This window comes from Micropterus dolomieu, linkage group LG20, assembly GCF_021292245.1.
Source record: "Micropterus dolomieu isolate WLL.071019.BEF.003 ecotype Adirondacks linkage group LG20, ASM2129224v1, whole genome shotgun sequence".
Classification (NCBI taxonomy): Eukaryota; Metazoa; Chordata; class Actinopteri; order Centrarchiformes; family Centrarchidae; genus Micropterus; species Micropterus dolomieu.
In genome coordinates, this window is record NC_060169.1 from 11,138,703 (window position 1) to 11,161,563 (window position 22,861).

The following is a 22,861-nucleotide window of genomic DNA, read 5'->3' on the forward strand; positions in this document are numbered from 1 at the left end:
GGGTTGTTTTGGGACCGGGATGACTGTGGAGCGTTTGAAGCAGGAGGGAACTTCACACAGCTCCAGTGATTTGTTGAAGATCTGAGTGAAGATGGGGGCCAGCTGGTCCGCACAGATTTTCAGGCATGATGGTGAGCCACCGTCAGGTCCAGGAGCCTTCCTGATCTTCTGCCTTTGGAAGAGGTGGCTCAAGTCCTCTTCACAGATCTTAAGGGCAGGTGAGAGGTCAGAGGGGGAAGGTGACTGTTTGAAGATGGCATTGGAGTGGGGGAGAGGTGTGACTCTGGGCTTTTCAAACCTAAAGTAGAAACCATTCAGCTAGTCTGCCAGTCGTTGAGTACCAGCAGTGTTGGGGGATGGTCTCTTGTAGTTTGTGAGTGTCTGTAGGCTTCTCCACACTGACACAGGGTCGTTGGCTGCAAAGCTGTTACTTAGCTTTTCAGCATAGCACCTCTTTGCAGCTTTGACCTCTTTAGTCATTGTGTTCCTGGCCTGGTTGTACAAGACTCTGTCCCCACTTCTGAAGGCCTCCTCCTTGGTCTGACGAAGCCGCCTGAGTTTTGCTGTGCGGAGCGTAATCCCGAGGCAGACGTCTGCGGCGCCATCTTGGATGTGTTTCGTATGAGTAAATACTGCACAATGCGTTTTTTTAATCAACTGGCATAACAATGGCTAACCTGGTGAGTTGTAAACAATGTGAGGTTTTCCGACTTGACTTTGACTGGAACGCAGTCAACTCGGGTGTGACGTCATTTCCAGCTCTGACTTCCGAGTTGGTTCAGGGCTCACCTGAGCCAGCCCTAACTATAAGCTTTATCAGAGGAAGGGGAAAGTCTTAAGTGTACTCTTTAATGTGGAGATGGTGTCTGCCTCCTGAATCCAAACTGGAACCTGTTTACACAGGAGAGGAGCTTGATAGCTGAAGGCTCTGGCTCCCATTCCACTTTGGAGACTCTAGGAACCACAAGTAGTAGAAGTAGTGTTTTAGTAATAGTGGTCTCTGAGATAGTAATGGTGATGGAGCAGTGGATAAGACACATGTCTTTTGTGTGAGAGACCCAGGTTCTATTCTCCACTGTGAAACATCTACCAATGTGTCCCTGAGCAAAACACTTAATCCCTAGTTGCTCCAGAGGCGTGCAACCTCTGACATATATTTCAAAGGTAGCCAGCGCAGAGAAGCTAATATAGGACAAATATGATCTCTCTACCTGGATTTGTTAGTACAAATGCCGCAGTATTCAAGATCAGCTGAAGAGTCTTAAAGGTGGAGTAAGCAATTCTGGAGAAATCCAACAGCATAACAAATACCGTGATATAGGGCAAACAACGACACAGCAAGTAATGTAACTAACGTTAGCGAAGTTGCGGGTTAGCATACTTAAGTTGTTCTTAAGTGTCCCGCCTGGTTAAATAAAGGTTTAATAATAAACTGTCGTTACAGTTGCTGCTCCGGACGATCCCAGAGACAGCTCCAGACAGCGATATTCACAACTCTCCTGCTACTAGCTAACATCACAACAACAGCATTGGCTAGAAAGTAAATTGAATGTCTGTGGGCAAGTCATTTAACATTACCTGCCACACAAATCATGGCTGGAAATGCTGGAATAGTGTTCTGTGGCGGGGTGGGCAGGCCACTTTGATTGTTCCCCCCAGAGCCAGGGCTATGTACAAACCATGGGTAGGCTACAAACACCAGATTTTTTTCAGAGCATACACAGAACAGACAGCTAGCGGACTGTGAGGAGATATTCCCTGAATTTGACAAAAGACGTGTATTGGATAAGAATTCCTTACCCCACCTTTAAGGGACTTATTTGGGCAGCCTGATAATGAGGAATGGCAATAATAAAAAAAGTGTAGTTTTGCCACATCATTTTAAGACAGGAAATGCCGGGGTTTTTTTGCAGTGTTATGTAGGTGAAAAAGGCAGTCCTTGAAATGTGTTTTATGTGGACGTTCAAGGACGTATCCTGATCAAAGATAACACAGAGATTCCTTATGGTAGTGCTAGAGGCCAGGGCAATGCCATATAGAAAAACAAAATCTTTAGAAAATGTGTTTTGGGGGGTGTGTGTGGCCAAGTACAATAACTTCAGTTCTGAGTCAGAAAATTGCAGGTTATCTAGTTTTTTTTTTAATTAGGGCATGCCACATTTAGCTAAATGATTTGTTTCATCTAGCTTAATCGATGGATAAACAAAATTTAACAATGAAAGTTTTGGAATGTTTCCTAATATTACCTAAAGGAAATGTTTTACTTTTAGCAGATTTTGAACCCAGAAACAGACTTCAGACAGTTTGCAAAGTTAGTAAAAGGTGTTTATTGTAAAGGGAGCGGGGAATGGAGATGACATGAGTCGAAGATCTGGGCTGCACATAGGGTGGCAGACAGCGGCTGGAGCAATCGGGACTGGGAGGGTAGTTGGCGTGGCTTGCTGGTGTTAAAATGAAGAAGCAGGGTTTCAACAGGCAGGCAGGTGAGCGTGGTCTGCACAAGAGAGAAGAAATCAAATGTTCAACAGGAGCATCACAAAAACCAAGCCAGCGATTTCATAAGCAAGGTTGCTAAGTGAACAATAGGTGGCTGAAGAACTAGGGTAGATAAACTGCAGCTGATTAGTTTGATGAGAGGCAGGTGTGAGTAATCAGCAGGTAACCGGGAGCCAGTAGAGAGAATGAACCAGTGACATGCCCACAAACCCACACAAACTGAGAGACAGACAAGACAAGAAAACAAGGGAAGGGAAAAACACAAAGAGAACCTAGAGTCATGGTTGTGAGCGTGATTATATAAGGTGAATGGGATTAGTCCAAGCAAAGAACCTTATGGAAAAGTGTGACAAATTTTGGTGTGCATAGTGCATTCATCGTAACACGAACAAACTGAGATCAAGCTGATAAATAGGACTTTAACCTGCTTATAGCGGTTCCTTTAATGCTGAATAAACGTAGTTTCTGTAATAGGATGTGATGGTCAGTGGTAACTGACACTGGCACTAACATCTAATAAAATAAATACAGAGACAAGTCCTTCGTCTGATGCAATTAGAAGGTCATTTGTAATTTTCACCAGTGCTGTGTCTGACATGTCATCTGAATTACGCATAATAATTTCAGTGCAGAAATGATGCTGGTGTGTGAGTGATGTTTGACTGTCAAAAATGCAACATCTCAGTCGGATTTTTTTTTGAGGGACATTCTTGGTTTCAGCACTGTATTCCATGTACATTTTGTTTCCATTCTTCAGCCTGCTCTGTGCTTAGTGCCAACAAGGCTGCAATTAGACATAAGGATGATGAGCATCAACACCCTGCAGAGTGCCTCATTGATCCACCGCTGAAAATTTACATTGTTGAATATTAATGAAAGTCGCACTCAAAGAGAACAGGCATAGATTCTCTTTGAATTGAACGATCATACCTTTCATTGGGCTAAAGAAAATTTTAATTCTGGCACACTGTCAAGTGAAAATGCAATGTTTCAGTAACAGATCTTAGTCAGACATCAAACTCACAATCTGAAATAATACAGTCTTTATACTGGAACACCCAATCAAAAATGAGTCAAATTACAAACACCTGAGACACTTAAACCATCAGTAATAGGCATTTTTGAAAGTGGACATTTTAATATGTCACAGTATGAGAAGTCAAAATTATTACTGTGAAAACGGCCTATTTCTGACAAGAGAATATATATTTTTTAAATTACCTGGGCCCCATTTTCACATATGTTAAAAATGGTGTTAAAATGACTAGTATGCACAAAAGTTTTGAAATCTATGCAGTAGATTCTACAGTGGCTGTAACGTATTCGTTTGGGGCAATTGCTGGGCTATTTCCACCATCACTGTAATCATTTTGTATCCTCCATTAGCATCAAAAAAGCAAACCTCTGTAAAACCAACAAGGAAACCACAATGACTATCCTCTTCTCTTTCCTTTTGTGAACTTTAAACTGTGAAAAGTCACAAAATAGCGGTTTCAGTTGACTTGATCAAAGATCAACACCCAGCGATTTAGTGGGGGTAAGTGATGCTCACAACATAGTCCTATTTACAGTATGTATGTGGTGATTAATTATAATTAATTATCCAACGTCTTACATCACTGGAATACAGATTGCATAACTCCCACCAGCTGGACAAGTAGGGACACACACAGAGTTGGATCTCACACCAACACATTCTGTATAAATGTGTTTAAAGCGATAACAGCCACTGAGAATGTGTCATGCTAAATGGCTGTATAGAATATTTAAATAAATAAAAGAGTAATCACTCTGGCAAATTGCCGGATAGGTTGCACAATGAAGTCAAATTTGGGTGACTATTTGAGTGCAGTCTCGGGCTAACCCAATTTAGTTTTCAGGGGCATCTTCTAAAAGTATTAGGCTTATATGAAGCCTTGAAATAACTGAAATATAATTTCTTAGATGCGTACTCCACCGACTGATCTTGGAGAGTACTACCACATGGGGCTGCAACTAAGGATTATTTCTGCAATGAATATTTGGTTCGGTCTGTAAAATGTCAGAAAATTGTAAAAAAAAAAACGGTGATCAGTGTTTCCCAAAGCCCAAAATGACATCCTCAAATGTCTTGTTTTACCACAACCCAAAGATATTCAGTTTACTGTCATAGAGGAGTAAAGAAACCAGAAAATATTTATATTAGTGACATCCTTTAAGGCAACAGGGCATGGAATAAAAAACAATATTTCTATTTCTGCTGCATCAATTTTGATACTTCTTTTAAAAACTGTCCATCATGATAATGTTATTGGAGAGCAATTCTAAATTGGTGTAGTGCCCTTTTAAGTCATGAAAAGGGTAGAAGACAGGCAATGACTGACACACCTATGTCTAAGCGACCCCAAAGTACTTCAGTTTATGTATTTTTAAGTCAATTTCATGCATGATTCTGCACAACTGTGTGACTCTCAGGACACATTCTGTCTCACTCGTCAGACACTTCTCACATTCAGTCCCCTGCATTTTTCAAGGAACTTTCCAGACCTGCGTTTCACCACCTGTCCGCCAGATATCCTCAAATGTTCCCACCTTTCCCACAACACCTGATCCTCATTTTAACCATTTTCCTCATCAGTCTTCTGCCTGACTGTTCCCTGATCTGGCCTACCTCAATACTTTTTTATAGTCATCCTGTAATATTGCACTGTTTTGACCAGCTGCCTGTCCATGACTTGCCAACCTGCCTTACCCTAATGGACTTGTTCACCATCTCTGACCGCCTTCATGTTGCTGAATGTAATCCTGTTCACTGACCGTCACTTTAACTGTACCTGCTTGCCTGTGTGCTTGTTTGTCTACATCTGGGGCCTCATCCCTGGTCCCCCAATCGTTACACAAATAGGCCCTGAAATTGTAGCTTACATGTCCTAGAAGCCATCACACCAAATTTAGTGGTTTGGATAAAGATTTGCTTGTTTGTAAAAACTTCAGTATTTCTAGCCTATAGCCCAAACAAGCTTGCCCTCAAGATTTTGATTATTTATCTTAATTGTCTAACATCATGTTTGATTGACTGAGTTATTTGGTGATTCACAATAAATCTACACAGCAGTAGTTACAATCATCGAGGATTAAGTCAAATATAAAAAATTAAGGGAAAGGACAAGTTCAAAAGATTATTTAATAATAATGTAAATGACAAATATACATTTGCTTTATATCTCATTCATCACACTCAGTGCACATACAACTACCTTTTTATTCATTGTCTGGATTGTGTAGGTTCTTTATAAATGTTCTCTTTTTGTATTGTGAGAAAGATAGGTGTAATGAGCTTTGTCCTCAGCCTACATCTTTTCAATCATTGCTATAATCTGTTTTTGTCATTTACTCATTATTTTGTGGCACTTGGGTGCATTACTGTTTTCAGATGATCAAATTATCATACATATTACTCCATTGTGGTTTCCCAACATACAACAAACAACGTTATAAAAAAGAAAACCGGGCTAATATAATCAGGCTATAAATGACTTTATGACTTTCCTTTCAAGGCCACTTCTAATATGATGTTCACTAACAAGTTTGACCACAGAATTTGCCTTCATGGGGAAACAGGTTGTGCTAAGACAATATTTCTCGTTTGCTTATGGAAATATACTTTCTGGCTCTGCAACACTTGAGTCCTGTATAGTCATATGTCATAGGATGTCAAAAACAGCGGAGGAATAAATCATCTCCCATGCTCGTAGTGTTCAAGTAGAATGAGAAATGAGAAAGACAGCCCATTCTGCTGCTATCCACCCACCCACCCCACATACACACAGCCAAACAGACAGAAATACAACCGCACACATCAGAAAATCACAAATCACTATCATGGATTTGTAATCTAATAGCTGTAAGAAATCATCCACATGCTCAAGTTATTCCCCATAAGCTTCAATTGCCTCTTTAATGCTTCAGTATGAGTGGAAACTTCCCCCCACCTCTGAATACATTACAAGCTTGTTTTTTTTATAGTCCCCTAAGACCTTGAAACTTTGTTTTACACAACACAGGTGAGAGCACAGGACTGTTAGTTCTGTAGTCTATTTGTCCTCCTGGTTTTTGAGTGTTTGTGTCTGGTGGGTGGTGAAAACCTGTCTCAAACTGAGTTTCTTGGTTCTTTCTGTCTAAGTGGGCAGTCAGCGGGAGAAGCTCTCAGATCCTGGTGACTCACCTGACAGCCTCCATGGATCACTCTCCTCGTCAAAGCCCACTCACAGCCGTCTAAAGTGGCCTTGTTTCCACCGCCTTTCTCATATGAATGTGCAGATTATGCAATTTAAGAGCACTTCATCTCTGTGCTGTAGACGCAGCTTTCGGCAGACAGCACGGCTTCATTTTATTCTTGCTGGCAGAATAAAAACAGATCACATCCAGCAAGAAATAATCTGGCATTACTGAGACTTGCAACCGGATTACGGAGGACACAACTGAGGCTACACTGACAATCCTGATTATTATTATATTTATTGAAGTTACAGATTGCTTTAGGGACAAAATACTGCTACTAATTATGCTGCTTTTTTTTTGGCATCTTAAACTCTAATCAATTGTACCTGATATTCAACTGCAGCACTCTAATATAATTAAATGTCTGTTGTTCAGTTGTTCCATTAGTTCTTGTTCTTAAAATTGTGGACATTGCAACAGTGACGTTAGTGCAATAGCGTATGAGAGAAGAGATCATTGATCATCAACCTTTTTACTTTCAGTACTCCACACTATGTAAGTAAAATTTTGAGGTATGTGAACATAAGTATTTAAATTTTTGGCCTATACTTAAACTGTCAGACATATAAAGTACTTTTTACTCCACTCCATATTTGACAACTATAGTTACATTATAGATCCAAAACATTAAACCAGTTTATACATCATTTTACATTGAGCTACCCAACATGACAAAAAGTAATTACAAATAGCTACCCCTGCACCAGCTGCAACATTAACATGCTGCTCATGTGATATTGTAGGTAGATAATGTACATAATAATATAACCTTTACTTATTAAGACTTACTTTATATGAAAATAAATTAAACTGTTTTTGTGTACTCTTTGGGCTCTGACCATATTTGTTTTTAGAACTTTCACTATTGATAATTCTAGTAGTTAGTTAGTACAGTTAGGCACTAATACTACACTATAGTACTGTAATACTTTTACTAAAGGAACATTTTTAAAGTTTTTATTCATCAGTTCAAATATCCAAATACTAATTTCACTTGTGGGTTTCTATTTTCTGCTACTTTATAATTTACTACATGTCAGTGAAAAATATTGTACTTTTTACTCCATTTCATTTATTTTACAGCTAGTTACATTTCAAAATATTTTTGATAAAACAAGTAAGACAAGCTTCTCAAAGACAACACATCGGTAAAGATTACACCAGTGCTTAGCAACATTTTTTTGTGACCACAGAATAAATCAGTGTTTGGTTGAGGTTCATGTTTCAAATGTCTAGTTTTAGCAGTTCCATCAAAAAAACCCTTCCTACAGTAAAGGCTGTACATTTATCTGACTCCAGCAGTTTAACCAACTTTCTCCCTCAGATTGTTTAATTTTAATAATTAAAGAACTTAAGAGGCAAATGAAATGCTTGTGTAGCAGAAATGGTTCTTTCTTTTCCTATCCCGCTGATCTCTCAGATTTAACACCCAAGTTGGGAACCGCTGATCTACCCTTCCTTCCTCCTCCCAGTTTATCCATTTAGCAGTTTGTTAGCTGGCTGTGTGGAGTATCTGGCAGCACCTAGTGACAGAAAGAGGAATTATATAAGCTATACATAAATGATCTACCGAAGACCAAATTTGATCACATTTTTGTGTCAAAAAGCTAAAAATAGACCCACCCCCTCCATTTAATTCGCCATAAAAGTCCAAGAATGTTTTTTTTTGTTGTTTTACATTTTAATGTTGTGATAAGCAAACATGAAGTCATAAATTACAACATGTACCACTGGCAAAGTTACATAACACACATGGATCCTTAATACAATGCAAAAGTACTCTAAGACACCTGCTGAATAAATGATAACAGTGCACAATAAAAAATATATGCAAATGTTATACTTGCAGTAAATGCATCAGCAAAAATTGACACTCGTGCAGGATAAACTCCTGCACTGGCAGCTTAATGATAACAACACACAGACAGGACATCAGTATTTAGATAATTTACAACTGATGATTATGCTCAAAAAGCTTTTTTTTTTTTTATCCCCCCCACACCAGAGCTGTGATCATGTCTGTACACCACTATTGTATAGACAGATACACACATACATACACACTCAAACACACATTCTTTATTCAAAAGGATCATGAGGCACTACGTATATCTCCAGCAGTCCAGTCTTCCCAGCAGTCTGAGGTCTCCCTGGTTCAGTGTACCTGCGTGACACCGTGTTACGTCTAGGTATGGTATATGATCTCTGGTATCTGGCCGTCCTCCACTGATGTACCATTGTTATTTCCAGGTGAGCTAAAAAAGAAAAAAGTTGTCTTGGTCCCCGTTGCTGATTCCTTGGTCACTTTCTTCAATCCTTTTGTGCCATAATGGGAGTCTGGGCCCTGAGGTGTAAAATTACAAAGCAAGATTAGGTGCATCCTAATAGGGGGAACTACAGAACATGTTAATTTATGCAATTTAAGAGATATTTTAAATAGAACAAGTTCAGACTGACCTTTAAGGTGGCACATGCAGTGTAGCTGACATTGGGTAGGATTTCCACAGGCTCTTTGAACATCACTCTGAACGTGTTTGCTGTGCCGTCACAGCTGAAACCTGTGTCGTTCTGCCCCAGTGTAATGCGTTTGTCGCTCTCTAAGATCTACAGAACAGGATAATGTCATTAGTGAATAAATAACAAGGTGCCAAGGAAAGATCAACTTTATAACAACTAAAACACAGCAGGGAGGGTACTTTCCTTTTGTGTCTGTGTTCACCTGTTTAGTTGTCTATTTTTCTGGTTGCGCTCAATCATTTTAGTATCCACTATGTGTTCCACTATGTCCCTTTTTAGTGTTGACTAAATTATACCGTTTTAGTGGGCTCAAATTTTAGCACAATGCAATGTAAAAAGTGGTGAACATGAGATGCGCTGTGTCCAAAATAATTCCCTCATTCACTCATTCAGGTATTTTCTGGAACATTTTTATCTGTGTTTTAATGTCAACAGTAAAGCAATGACAGAAAATCAGGTGAGACACAGGTGGGATGATAAGCAAGAAAGGTCCCTGGCCTTACTTGAACCATGGGGATGTTGTGATTTACATGGTCAGTGTGGCAGTGCCCTAGATTACCAGGATGCCCCATAAATCATCAAACTTTAATTTTCACATTTATCAAGTACTGTGACATTTTAGGCTTTTAATTTATTTCTATAAATTGCAGACAGTTGATATTGGAATCATTGAACAAATCTGAAATGTGGACAATAATTCATCATGCATTGTGCCTTATCCAATTAGAGTTATAACACAGTTTTTGATAACCGACAGTAATACAGTACACAACGCTCTGCATAAAATTCCCCATATAGTGAAAGTGAATAGGTGAACAATTTCAGGAGCAGCCTTAATCTCTTCCAGTGCAACTACATTTGAATTTAACATAACAGTTGTAGCTGAAAGAAACAATAAGTGTCAGTGTGTGGTGTCTGTAAACGCAGCCACTTTAAACTAAGTTTGATCATACAGGGAAAAATTCACTTTAAGAAAGGCAGAGATACCAATTTATCTACCAACAACAGTCTCTACAGCTCATAATGCAATGCTGCTACAAGACAATGGTGTCGTGCTTTTCCTCAGTTTGAAAAACCTTTTGCACGCTGATCTTCACTTGTAAGCAACAACTGAATGCAAAAAGTTCTCACTTCACACTCTCTGAGGTAGTACAAATTAGTTGTGGGACATACAGGAAACCTTTAACTGAGGAAGAACTACACAACATACCGGATGAGGGAAAGTGGATTCACCAGAAAACAGGGCTGAGGACCAAACCTAAATACCTCAATATCTGAACAAAATGTATCAAAAGGTTTCAGGTGGCATCAAATGCTTGCTCAGATATGTACTTTTTTGATCAGACAGTTTCTGATTTAAAACATAAATTTGCTTTTTTAAAAGGTTCTTGCACTTCTGCTGTTAAGACAACGTTATACTTTTAAGAAGTTTATTTTGTGTGATTATATTGGTATTTAAACTGGTGTATTGTCTCAATGTTAATATAATAATTTTTAATTATACCCAGCCCTACCAGAAAATGTAAATTACTCTTTATCCCAAAACACACACTGATGATATTAGCAGTTTTTTCATTTAAAGTCAAGTTCAAAGCCTTAATGCAGAAAGTTACCTGTATGTTGACCTGATAGTCAGTGGGTCCATGTATTGAACCATACAAGCCAAAACCCACTATGGATATTCTTCTGTTAACATTGAATCTATAGAGGGAGAAAGACAGAGAGAAAATTAGAAAAAACCCCAACGACTGAAATTCAGTTTGCTCAGATTAACAGCTGACCGCTGAAGTTTGTCATCTCACCTGATTCTGTCGCTGGTACCACTGTACCCCCATCGACTCTCAACCTGCTGGAATCTATTAATGCTGCACTCCTCCCCCCTGAGGCAGCAGCGGGGCCTGTCAATGTAGTCGACCCGTGGTTTGGGGTTTACTGTAAAGTGTAAAAACAGATTTACCACCTCCCGATCGAACAATATTCCAGACTGGGCAGGCCCTGTTGCACAAGAAAGAATATCAAACTGGTTTCTGTGGTTTATGTTGTATGGACACATCAGGAACATGATGAATATGTTCAGTAATGCTTGTATTGGTCAGTATAGCGTTGAAATAAAATAAAAATAAAGTGACACTGCAGCATGAGAAACAAGTTATATTTTTGTGATAGGCTTACCTGCTGCAAACTCCTCAACAGTCATGAGTGGGAAGCGGATGAGCGGCAGGGCTTTCCCCAGAACCTTCTGTTTGTTCTCCGAGGTCGGGGGAAGCTGTTGTCTGTAACACTCAGCCTCTGCCCAGCGTACCACTGCCCCAAACAGGCGGTTCTCCCTGATGCTGAGTGTGTCTCTTTGCAGCACTGCACATAAGGTATCTACAAATACACAAAAACACAGAATAGCCATCATCTCATCCCCGAAGATGCTGTAGAAAAGGAAGTATTTTTGTCGAGAAGACTCACATACCAAGGTCGATGTCAGTAAAGCCCTCTGCATTTATTGCATCCGCAGTGCTTTTGTCTATGGTGTCTAAGCAGAGACTGGCAAGTTGAGGCTCATCAAATAACCTTGCCTATAGTCAAAGCACAAAAGAAGCCATCTAAGTGTCCGTTAGTCGGGACCGATCATTTACTTTACATGCACAAAGGGAGAATTGCTGCATTTTAAAAAAAGCTGTGGAAAAGGTAAATGCTTTTTTTAAATTTACTAAATATTGTGTAAGATTATAAAGACGCTAAATGAAATTAGATTTTTATTGAAATACTGCAGTTTCCCATCTCTTGACTTCCCATGATTTGGGAAATCCTAATCAAGCGGCACAAATATCCTTCAAACTTTATAAAATGTTAATGAAATCAAAATGAGTAAACAAGCAATGACAATGATAATTAGGTGTAGACTGATTGGAGTGTGTCTTGTTTTCTGTAGGGTTATTTAGATTTCTATTCCTCCTTTACCATATTGGACAGGACAAAAGGAGTGTTTTTTGATCAGAAAGCGGCTACACATGCAGCCTAAAGGCAGCCAGCAGCGGAAACAAAATGCTGAACCCAACCAAATGGCAGCATAAACCAAAAATAGAACAGCTAATGTCATAAAAACGCAACCGTTGATGGTTGGAAGATGGTCTGGTGTGGATACAAGACAGTTTGCAGTAGACAGAAAGAACAATGTTATTACATTATTTCATATATTGCCCCGGAAGACAGCCTTACAATCAGACCAGCTGTTATTGAAACCATCTATTACTGTCCTGCTTTAAAATGATCTTATTTTGGTGCCTTAAAGAGTGATGTCACCTAAAATACTATCAACACATTTTCTCACTTTCTCCTGGTGTTGTCTGGCCAAGAAGTGGGTTTTGGTTTTCTGTGCTGAGATTAGGACACAATCGCAAAATTCTGCCGCCATTCCAATACAGTGGAGGTTAAATTGCATTTTATTTGTGGTGCTCAAAGCATCAAAATATACATATGAAAAACCATCCAAACAGCAATGTGTGTTTCCAGAAAGAATGTCCCAGATGCTCTGGATAATGACAAGAAGAGATAAGTATGAATTTTGTCATTTCGATAAAGTGACATCCAAGGTGGCAAACCAACGGTCCACTGAAAGTTGTTTGCCAGACAGCTTAAATGTCAGGTACGTACTACAGTAGATGTGCGTGACAATAACCTGAGTGAGCAGCATGAATGCGTTGTCGGCTCTGAGGTGCTTGGTGAGGAACTCCACACAGTGACCCTCCAGAGCAGGGACCGCGTACTTCTTAGCTGTATACAGAGTCGTCATCACAGTCTCTGGACCAATGTGGACCTCGTCAGAATACAGAAACCTGTACAGAGGAAACGGAACAATGTATGTGGTCAGTCAGGTATTCATGCTGTTATCTTCAGTGTAATTCGGACAACTTTAGCAATCACATTTTATCTTAATCTTCAGACAGAAATGAATTTGCAGTATGTAGGTGGTGTCAAAATAGACAGTGTTCTTTAAAAAGCACTACCAAACCGCAGTACTTCTTTGTACGAATGCTGGCATCAAATGTCTGATCAGATTTATAGTCTTCTCCTCTTATCAAACAGTACCTGATTTACATTTTGCCCATTTCAGACTGTATTTGCTTGGGCGGTGCTCTTGTACAGATGCTCGTCTACAAAACATTTAACATGAGTTTTTTACCACTTTTTTTGAATCAGAAAATCGGGGATTTAAAGAGAAATGTGCTTTTATATCTGGTGTCAGGTATTGTATGTACTTCTATCATACATTTCAAAAGGGTGCCCAACTCTAAAAGCCTTTGTGAAAACTATTCTGAATGTATTATAGTATGAGTGTATTAGGACTGCAATAAGAAAACTGTTGCAGTAGTGATACATTATCAGATATGAACATAACTTCCTTTTATACATTAAATTGCAAACAAAGAACTCGTTCTCCTGTCCCATGCTCTACAAATAAAATCACCACACAAAAGGTTCCCGTCCAGAAGAACTCATCACATATTAAAAGGACATTTTACTTGTCCTTAACTCATCATTTAATGGGCATTAAAACATAAAATAGACTTCATCTTCAGTCTTACCTCAATCCCCCTACCAACCAAAGTTTTTTTCTCTTCTTTGCAAGACCAGGAAACCTGCCTCTTTCTCTAATGTTTCTACTAATGTACCTGAACGTAACTAAACGAGATCTTTAAGTTTTGGTTAAATTCTGGTTCACATGAGGCTCCACACACAGTAGTTGTTTTTCATCCGACAATATGTTCTTAATTTAGGCTTGCACCAAACATCAGCAGACCATGTTTCTTTCTGCACCACCATGAACAATTTGTGCCGAGTATCACGAAAATTGTGCTGTAATCGGTTTTGAAAAAAAAAGCATCATACCAAATAAAGCTTTCCCCTCACTTATCCCAGGAAGTCCACGCTCAATTCCCCAATTAAAGATCTTTCTAGTGAGCCACTGTTCAGGCATATTCATTGTTGATTTACCTGCTGATTCTTTCTTCCTTAAAACTATTATACGTTTGGTCTACGACTTACAACAAATAGTGAAAAATGCCCGTCTTAACGTCCAACGGCCCAAGGTGAAGTCTTCAAATTGCTTGTTTTGTCCAACCAACTGTCCAAAACCTAAAGATATTGAGTTTACTATCACATCAGACACAATCACTATCACAAGAAAAGTTGCAAATCCTCACAATTTAGAAGCTTGAACCAGAGAATATTTGTCATTTTAACTTGAAATAAATCCCTTTAACAATTAATTGGTTGTCAAAATGTGTGCAGATTAACTTTTGTTGTTGAACAAATCAAGTTGTTCAACTGGTTGTTTCAGCTCTGCAGTATATGTTACTACACTGAGCTTATGCTTTTCAATATACAGGAGGGCCTATAATGGTCTGAGAGTTATAATATTAAATGTACCCACTGTTACTGTTCCCATTTAGTTATTGCCAGTGTGCAGTGCAATAAGTAAACTGCATCCTCCTTCAAATGTGACTGAAATTGAAGTTTGCATGGCATTCAGATTAACTGCTAAATGGGCTTTAATTTGGCCCGTACATGGTAAAACACCTGTCATACCTGAGCAAGGCGAGGAAGGCTGCAGGCTCCACATCAGGCAGCTCTATTTCAGTCGAGGTTGTGGCCATCCCTCCGTTGAACATGGCATCAAAAACGGCACTTCCAGCGGCCAGGACGAATTTATGGGCCGGTATCCTCTGGGCCTGTCTGCCCTTCCCCACGATGAACCTGACGTCGCTGAGCAGCTCGTTGTTGAAGAGGAAGGCGAAGCGCTCCTTCAGGGAGCTCTTGGTCGCCTGCCAGTTGTACATGGGCTCCCGGTGAAGGCCGAGTACGGGCGGGGAGGCAGACCGGCCAGGACCGGAGGCTGGCAAGTTGGAGACCACCGCAGCGGCTCCAGACTGAGCCGAGTTGGACGCTGCCTCCTGACCGTCATGGTTTGACGCTAAGCCGCTGCCGCCGCTCCCGGTCGCCATGAAGACACACTTATATTTCCTGTTCAGCCTCTACAACGAATCGTTAATGACACGCGAACATACACTGACCGTTGTACTGTATGTGTTGTTATTTACGTGGTATCCATCGCTGCGGACGCCATCGCTCTTAGATGTTTAGCTTTACATCCATGCTAGTTACCTGCTAGCTTGCGTCTCTCCAGAAATGACGCAGGCGCAGACTTTGTTGAAAATACTTTTTTTTCCCATTAACCTTTATTGCTGAATTGAAGAGTAGCAAACCAACAAAACAGCAGTGGCACGACAAGGAAACAAGCAATAAGTGCAATAGGCCATATATGAAATTAAAATAAAATGGCATTAACAAATAAAAGAGAAATAAAAGGAAAAGGATCGAGGGGAAAGATGTGATATTACACGTGTATTTCTTACTCATTTAAGGAGGATGTGGTAGTGGCACTATAATGTCCCATTTCCTTCAAGTGTTCCAAGTTTGTTTTTATTAGTAGATTAACATTTACAGTACATTTTTCCTCAATGATATTATTAAATTATAAGGAAAGACAGTATCACTCTCTTTATAATTACACAGATAGAAAACAAATAGGCCTACAATATATTTGAAAGAAAAAATGCCTTCATTAATATAAAAATATTTTGAACATATGATGGTCTGTATGTTCAAAATAAACGAGAATCAGATTCAGAAAAATACATCACATCGATATCGGGTTTTGAACTTTTGAAGAACAAAATTTAACAATCAACTTTTTAAGTTAGGAAGTAACCCAAATGATATAAAACAAACACAATATATATATATAAAGATTAAATTAAAATGACAAAATGTGTTGGGAGTATTACAAAATGTCATAATAGCATCATAATGTCATTATAAGCCACTTTTTCATCTATTTATAAATCAGTGAATAAACATAAATAAGCATATTTACATCCTGTATCAAATACATGTAGCTATACATTTATAAACATGTTTATTAATTATTTGTATAATTAAGTTCATTTAGTGTTTCGTATTGCCTGGCTGCATTGCCTTGTATAAAGCACATTTGTTATTAAATAAAATATATATCCTGCTGCCTGCTACAAGTTTTCTAATCGGCCGCTAGATGTCAGAGTCTGCACTTTCACAAGCAGAATATAAACAAACCTTTTTAGCTTAATTATAGATAATAGTAATAATCATAAACAAATTATAATTATTTAGCTAAACACTACAACTCAAGAACGAATTGTATAGGGAGAGAGCGAGAGAGAGCGAGAGAGGGAGGGACAGAGAGAGAGAGACGGGGGAAGAGAGAGAGGGAGAAGGAGAGAGAGAGCACGCGAAAAAGAAAGAAAAACAAGACAGACATATTTAGAGGTAGCTAAACTGCAAGTTTGTGCTTGTTTAGGCTACATTGTTATATACACCGCGAGGCTACCTCATTCCTTGAAATATGACTCACAGACTAAACATAACAGTTGCGGCTGAATAATCTGTAATTCTTAATTCTCTTACAAGATAAATCGGTCAAACCCGGACCGCAATGAGCGCGTCTGCAGGAACAGGGGTGTTTGTGCTCTCCTTGATGTCCATCCCCATCTGCTATTTATTTAATTCCCTCATTTACAGCAACAGGTGAGTAAGAATAGGCCTACATCTTTTAATTTTTGAATGTGCCTCTTAATTTTTTACTGCTGATGAAACAACTGTTAAGTTACCACCAATGGAGCAGTGACCAGCATTATTTGAAAGATTTTTTTTCAAATATATATATTTTTTACACTGGTTCAGTGCTGAAGCTTTCTTATTCGCTGGATGTACAACAGTCCTCATCCTGGCCATTTCAGCCCGTTTTATGCTCAAGAAGAAGGCCCCAGTTGATCCATTTTTCTATGGTATGAATTCACAAATGCATGGTTTTGCAGTCTTTGGAGAGAAATATTGATGTAACACCAAGTCATGAGCTAGGGGTTCTGTCTGACTTTTAAATCAAGCTATATGTATGATGAATAGAAGTTATTGTATGTGTGTGTAGTGTTTTAGTTATACAATTTTGAGTTGTTAAATGAATAATATAAAATATAAAAATATAATATAAAAGTGATGCACAGTACATTATATTTGCATTGTATCCATGTGAGATAGAAATGTTTAGTAAACTTAAAGTGTTTGCAGTAAACATAAAGTGTTTGCAGTGGTTTTGTCACCCAATTGAAATTAATTGAATGCATGCATCTATCTGTCCAGTGTATGCAGTGTATGCATTCCTCAGTGTGGTAAATCTGATCATCGGGCTGGAGCAGGACAACATCATTGATGGATTTGTGACATTTTACCTCAGAGAGGCAAGTATTGTTTTCTATTCCTATTTGGGTGTTGACCATATGCACCCCTGTGCATTTTTTTGACTGATAAGCGTGTGCTGTGTTTCAGGCAGATCCACATATTAAAACAGCTTATGGGCACATGATCTCCTATTGGGATGGCTGTGTGCACTATCTCATGTATCTGCTCATGATTGCTGCGATTACTTGGGGGTAAGAGCTGCATTATTCACCTACCACCTATCCCATCCATCTCTGTATTTGGAAGTGTAATGTGTTCATCTGGGTTTGACAATGGCAGTGTTACGTGGTTTGCACAGGGACAATTACCGAGCCATTGGACTCTACTGGGTGGGATCTTTTCTTATGCATGCCATAGTCTACATTCTTGGGAATGTTGTGGGTAAGTACACTAAAAATAATGGAATGTTTTCAGATAGCTAGTTTAGGGTGGCCCCTGTAACCTCCCACATGCATATTTTACTGTAAATACTGCTACTTTTAATGCTTTGGTTTGTGTCTGTGAGATATTATCTTGTTCTGTCTTTTCCAAGGGAAATATGGGACGCATGTTAGTCCTCTCTTCTTCCTCCTCCACATGCTATATATCTCAGTGTCTGTCTGGGCCTGCTTTCGCATCTTCAGCCAGCCTGCCGCACGGGACGTTCAGTTTACAGTAAGTCAGGATCAAAACTGGCAGTTATTAAAAAAAAGAATATGATTGAACCAGAATTTAACCAAAAAATATTTTTTTTCAATATTGTATTTTGACTTAGCTTTTCATTAATCAAAAATTAAAGTGAAGTGAAAGATGTGATGCTTTTTTTGCTATACAAGAGGTGATTAAATGCACACACACACACACACACACACTCAAAAAATGGGAACTGCCAAGGACGTATACACTGAAAGTGCTACACAGTAGGTCTAAAGAGGCCAAGTTCAGTCCTTGGAGTTGTAAACAGACAATGTGTGCTAAGTACTTGCCTATTTTTCCAGTCCATTACAGTACAATTAGTCACTTGTACTGCTAAATAGATTGTGTGGCTATAGGAAGATGCAATATAGATCCTAAAGAGCCAAAGAAAACAACAGTTTGACCATCACATTGTTGCCTTTTCTTAGAGCATGCAGGAGGCTGAGGGAAAAAGTTTACGCCAAAGACCTCTAGACCTACTGTTCATTATCTACCTCATCCCTGCTTTTGCTTTCTGTGTCTTCAGAGGCCTGGTAAGAAACCCTAAGATGATCAACTGCCCAATGCATACACATTGCAAGAATGATTTCTTTATGTAGAGTGCATCTGTATTTTAAATTGTTTGTGTTTTAGATTGTCCTGGACTGTTCCAGCAAATGGTGTCAAGACTACGCACAACAGTATGAGCCTTACCTGAAAGACCCTTCAGCCTATTCTAAAGTACAGGTAACTCAGTGACATAAACACCAAACTCTCATCCTAACACTGCCATTACACAAATATCTGAAGCAGTAGATTGTATCCATGTTTTTCAGATGCTGGTGAGCATGCTGTACTCCGGGCCGTACTACATCATTACTATCTATGGGCTGATGGTCCCAGGATGTGAGTGGATGCCAGACCTGACTCGTGTACACTCAGCAGCATTGGCACAGGTACGTCCTGGTGGTTATTCCTGGCTCTTGGATAACTCTCTTAGGATAACTAAGCCATTGCTGTTAAAGATCCTGCACTACTACGCAAGTGTAATCACATAATCTGGCTGATTAGACCTCTGTTCAGGTTAAAGGTGAAGCCTGTCTTACTGCATCTTAACAAGTGCAACAAAACAAATCGGAGAGTCTAGAGATGTCAATCAAGCATACAGTCCAGATAAGAGGTGAACCGCGTTCATTTCATATGAGGGTTGCCGTAATTACCTGTTTCCAAATTGTAAATAGTGTTTGTGGTGTATAACATATGGAATTTGACCCCTGACCCAGAGCTGGAGAGAGGCACAGTGAACCCTTAAGGGGAAGTAATGATTGATGGGTGTGCAAAGAGTGAACCCTCCTGTGGAATTTGACCTCTGACCCAGTGGTAGGGGGAGTAGAGATTAGTGTGTATGAAGGGACTGTGCCCTTATATGGTCTTTAGCAGATACCTAAACATGTCCTATATAAGCTGTGTTCAATGTACAGAGAGACAGAGTGGTTATCGGGCTGGGTCACTCTCCAAGCTGCTGCAGAGCTTGTAATTGATGCTGAATTCTTTGATGTAATAAACTTTTATAATCAAGAACAGTATCAAGCGGATTTCTTCTCAACACATCATCGCAGCATTATCGTTCGGACACCACATGTTCACTTCAACATCTGAGTTGTAATATATCCATCTTGGCAATTTATAATACAGAAGTGCCTGAAAATCAGACGCCTCTCTTCAGCCAAAATCTGTCGTTCAATGTAATCAAACCCTTATTTATCTATTTTGTATCTAACTGTGTTGTTTTTCTGTCTTATTGCTGTATGGCATTAATTGTTTGGCCTGTTTTAATTTTATCTGGTTTTATTTTTTATGTCTTCTGTATAACTTTTCCAGCACTTTGGTCAACTCTGGTTGTTTTCAAATGTGCTTTATAACTAAACTTGACTTGACTAGACTCACACAACCAACTCTATAAACATACAACCATCTTGAGTTCTCCAATGATGATGAATTTTTCTCTTTACCATCCATTCCATGTGACATGAACGCAGCATAAAATAACTTGATCCAAATCTCCTCTTTCTAAGAAAGCTTCTGTGAATATTGAATTTGTCCTTTGATTTTACCTTTTCACTCACACATAATTTTATATACTTTTGTTTATTATTTTATGTCTTATGATGTCATTTTCTGTTCTGTAAAACACATTGTAGCTTTGTTAATTAATTATCAATTATTATTATTATACTTTTCTGTACTAAACCTGTATATTTATCTGAGTTCATTTCAGCAGAATTTCTTTACATTTAAACTAGGACACCAAACCTATAGACAATATCTTTAATTTTACAATATATTACCAAGATACAGAGAAGATAACACTGATCCATTAGACTCTAACTCACTTTACAGACCTTATAGTGGTTTTCATCAAAGGTCGTCTATATGGAACAGTTCCTGTGTAAACCCTTTTCCCACCTACATGACATCATCATTCTAAGGAGGATTAGGCAATGCTCGACTGACAGTGGCCATCTGGCCAAGTGTATGCTCTTCCCGAATGCTCTTGTCTATATAATGATTGCAGATTGTTTTGTTTGTTTTTATTTGTTTTTTTTTGGTGTTCCTGCATTTATTGCAGGATTTCTGTATGATAGTGGTTGTGTTTCGGATTATGCTCGCTCATGACTTTTTTCCTTTTTTTTTTTAAAACCTGTCCTGCCCAGCAGCCTGGTATAGAGTATGATGGCCTGGATACCATATTGTGCCAGACAGATTTTACTTTAACAAGAGAGTATTAATATACTCCTTTGTCTGTTTTATTATTTATTTAATTATGTATTCATTTGTCACCGGGCCGGACAGGGGGGCAGACACGGGGATAGGGTGGCACAAACAGGCAGCACAGAGAAAGGACAAGACCTGCAAGAGAAGGGGGATGGAAGGTGGGGACAACAGGGAATAGCAGTGGGAAACACCAATTGCAGAAAGCAACGAAACCTGCAATAGAACAGAGAGGGGGGCTTGGGGAGGAGAAAAACAACAACAAACAAACACAAACAAAAACAAACAATAAAAATAATAATAATAGTAAAAGACAACCAGCCGAACAGCAGCAATAAACAGCTGACATAGTATGACAACTAAGAGAAAAATGAAAACAAGAAACAGTCCAGCACACTGATTGCAGATTGGTCTCTGTTGAAGTTATTCTTCAGTGCAGTCAAACACCAGTGGATCTGCATTAACAGGTATGGTCTGAATCAGCACAAAATACACTACTGTATCTGTTCACATCTAAAGATGGAAACTGAAGAGTGATGGGAGAAGCTAGTGAGCCAATCACATTGCAACCATACAAAGCAGCTGTTGTGTTTGAGCTGCAGGCTGACGCGTCACTCATCGGTGGGATAAGGGCAGGAGCTTACTTCAGACCAAGAGGAATGGTTGTATTCACTTAAATGTCAGCTGTTCTGCCACACTATAAATAGGGAAGGTGATGCTCTGACAGCTGTGGTTGCTATGAGGCATGTCCTGTGGGTTTTTTCAATCGCTTTCTATGAATAGGTTACTGGCAGGAGTCTGTCAGGTTGAAAAACATATCTGAGAATGAGTGGCAATATCAGAATTTGTTTTATGGATCATCAGTCCATTAAAGGAATAATCCACCCTAAAACAGTTGCTCCCTGAGCTCATTTTGATGTTTTATTTATGTTTTCTTTTAATTATTCCTTTATGTGATCTGTAAAATGTTGTCAAGATATTTCAAACATTGCTACAAAGGAATGTGATGGTGCACTTTTTTCAGCAAGCATCCAGGATTTGGTATCAGAGGACTGACTCCTGGTTTTACAAGTTTTTCACTGATGTTTAACACAAGAACGCAGGGAGAAATAAAGCAAACTCCACAAAAGATCTCATTAGACAAGAATGCAATATGGCTGCATGACATGATACATTTTTTGGTCCTCTTGGTCTTAGGACCCATTTTGTTTTCCTTGTATCTGCTTCCCCTTGGACATATTATCCATAAACATGGCATTTCTTTTCATATTTATGCTGATGACACACAAATATACTTGCCCGTCAGATCCACAGACCCTGGAATGCTGAGTTCACTTAACAACTGCCTTTGTGAAGTTAAAAAATGGATGTCAAATAATTTCCTCCAGCGGAACTCAGACAAAACAGAAATCCTGGTCCCAGCAGATGGCAAATCAAATACTGCCATCTGCTGGTTCCCTAGTAAATCACATTAAGCCTGTGGCAAAGAACCTTGGTGTTTGGTTTGATAGTAATTTAAATTTCGAGCAGCACACCACAAAGCTTGTTCAATCATGTTTTTATCAACTTAGAAATATAGCTAAAATTCGATCTATGTTAACTTTTAAGGACACTGAGACCATTTTACACGCCTTCATCTCATCACGCCTGGATTATTGCAACAGCCTTTTCACTTGTTTATCCCAAAAATCTATTGATCGACTCCAGACTGTCCAGAACTCAGCTGCCAGGCTTTTAACCAGAACAAAGAAATATGACCACATTACTCCTATTTTAGCTTCATTACACTGGCTCCCAGTATGTTTTAGAATTGACTTTAAAATTCTATTTATCA

General features: G+C 39.0%; 2 protein-coding genes across 4 annotated transcripts in view; one reads left to right on the forward strand and one right to left on the reverse strand.

Moving 5' to 3' along the window:
- Positions 1-8,815: 8,815 nt before the first annotated feature.
- LOC123959087 (BTB/POZ domain-containing protein 1-like) lies at positions 8,816-15,454 on the reverse strand. 2 transcript variants are annotated; one of them, XM_046032958.1, is made up of 8 exons: positions 14,854-15,454; positions 12,944-13,100; positions 11,735-11,840; positions 11,446-11,643; positions 11,076-11,205; positions 10,887-10,974; positions 9,214-9,360; positions 8,816-9,100 (listed from the first exon to the last, which is right to left on the reverse strand). In XM_046032958.1, the coding sequence occupies exons 1-8, from the start codon at positions 15,267-15,269 to the stop codon at positions 8,942-8,944; spliced, it is 1,401 nt and encodes a 466-aa protein (XP_045888914.1). In that variant the 5' UTR covers positions 15,270-15,454; the 3' UTR covers positions 8,816-8,941. The 2 variants fall into 2 exon arrangements, with proteins under 2 accessions (XP_045888914.1, XP_045888913.1); XM_046032957.1 differs by having other exon boundaries at positions 11,076-11,268.
- Positions 15,455-16,582: 1,128 nt separating this feature from the next.
- The window catches only part of LOC123959088 (transmembrane 6 superfamily member 1-like), a 7,944-nt gene continuing 1,665 nt past the window's right edge, over positions 16,583-22,861 (forward strand). Inside the window, exons 1-10 of one of the 2 annotated variants that reach the window (XM_046032959.1) lie at positions 16,583-16,632; positions 16,774-16,890; positions 17,047-17,150; positions 17,503-17,600; positions 17,689-17,792; positions 17,900-17,982; positions 18,134-18,255; positions 18,705-18,809; positions 18,910-19,002; positions 19,092-19,211. In XM_046032959.1, the coding sequence (XP_045888915.1) occupies positions 16,799-16,890; positions 17,047-17,150; positions 17,503-17,600; positions 17,689-17,792; positions 17,900-17,982; positions 18,134-18,255; positions 18,705-18,809; positions 18,910-19,002; positions 19,092-19,211 (921 nt within the window). In that variant the 5' untranslated portion in view covers positions 16,583-16,632; positions 16,774-16,798. Of the gene's footprint in view, positions 16,633-16,756; positions 16,891-17,046; positions 17,151-17,502; positions 17,601-17,688; positions 17,793-17,899; positions 17,983-18,133; positions 18,256-18,704; positions 18,810-18,909; positions 19,003-19,091; positions 19,212-22,861 lie in introns of those variants that run through there. The other variant, XM_046032960.1, reaches the window with a different exon arrangement.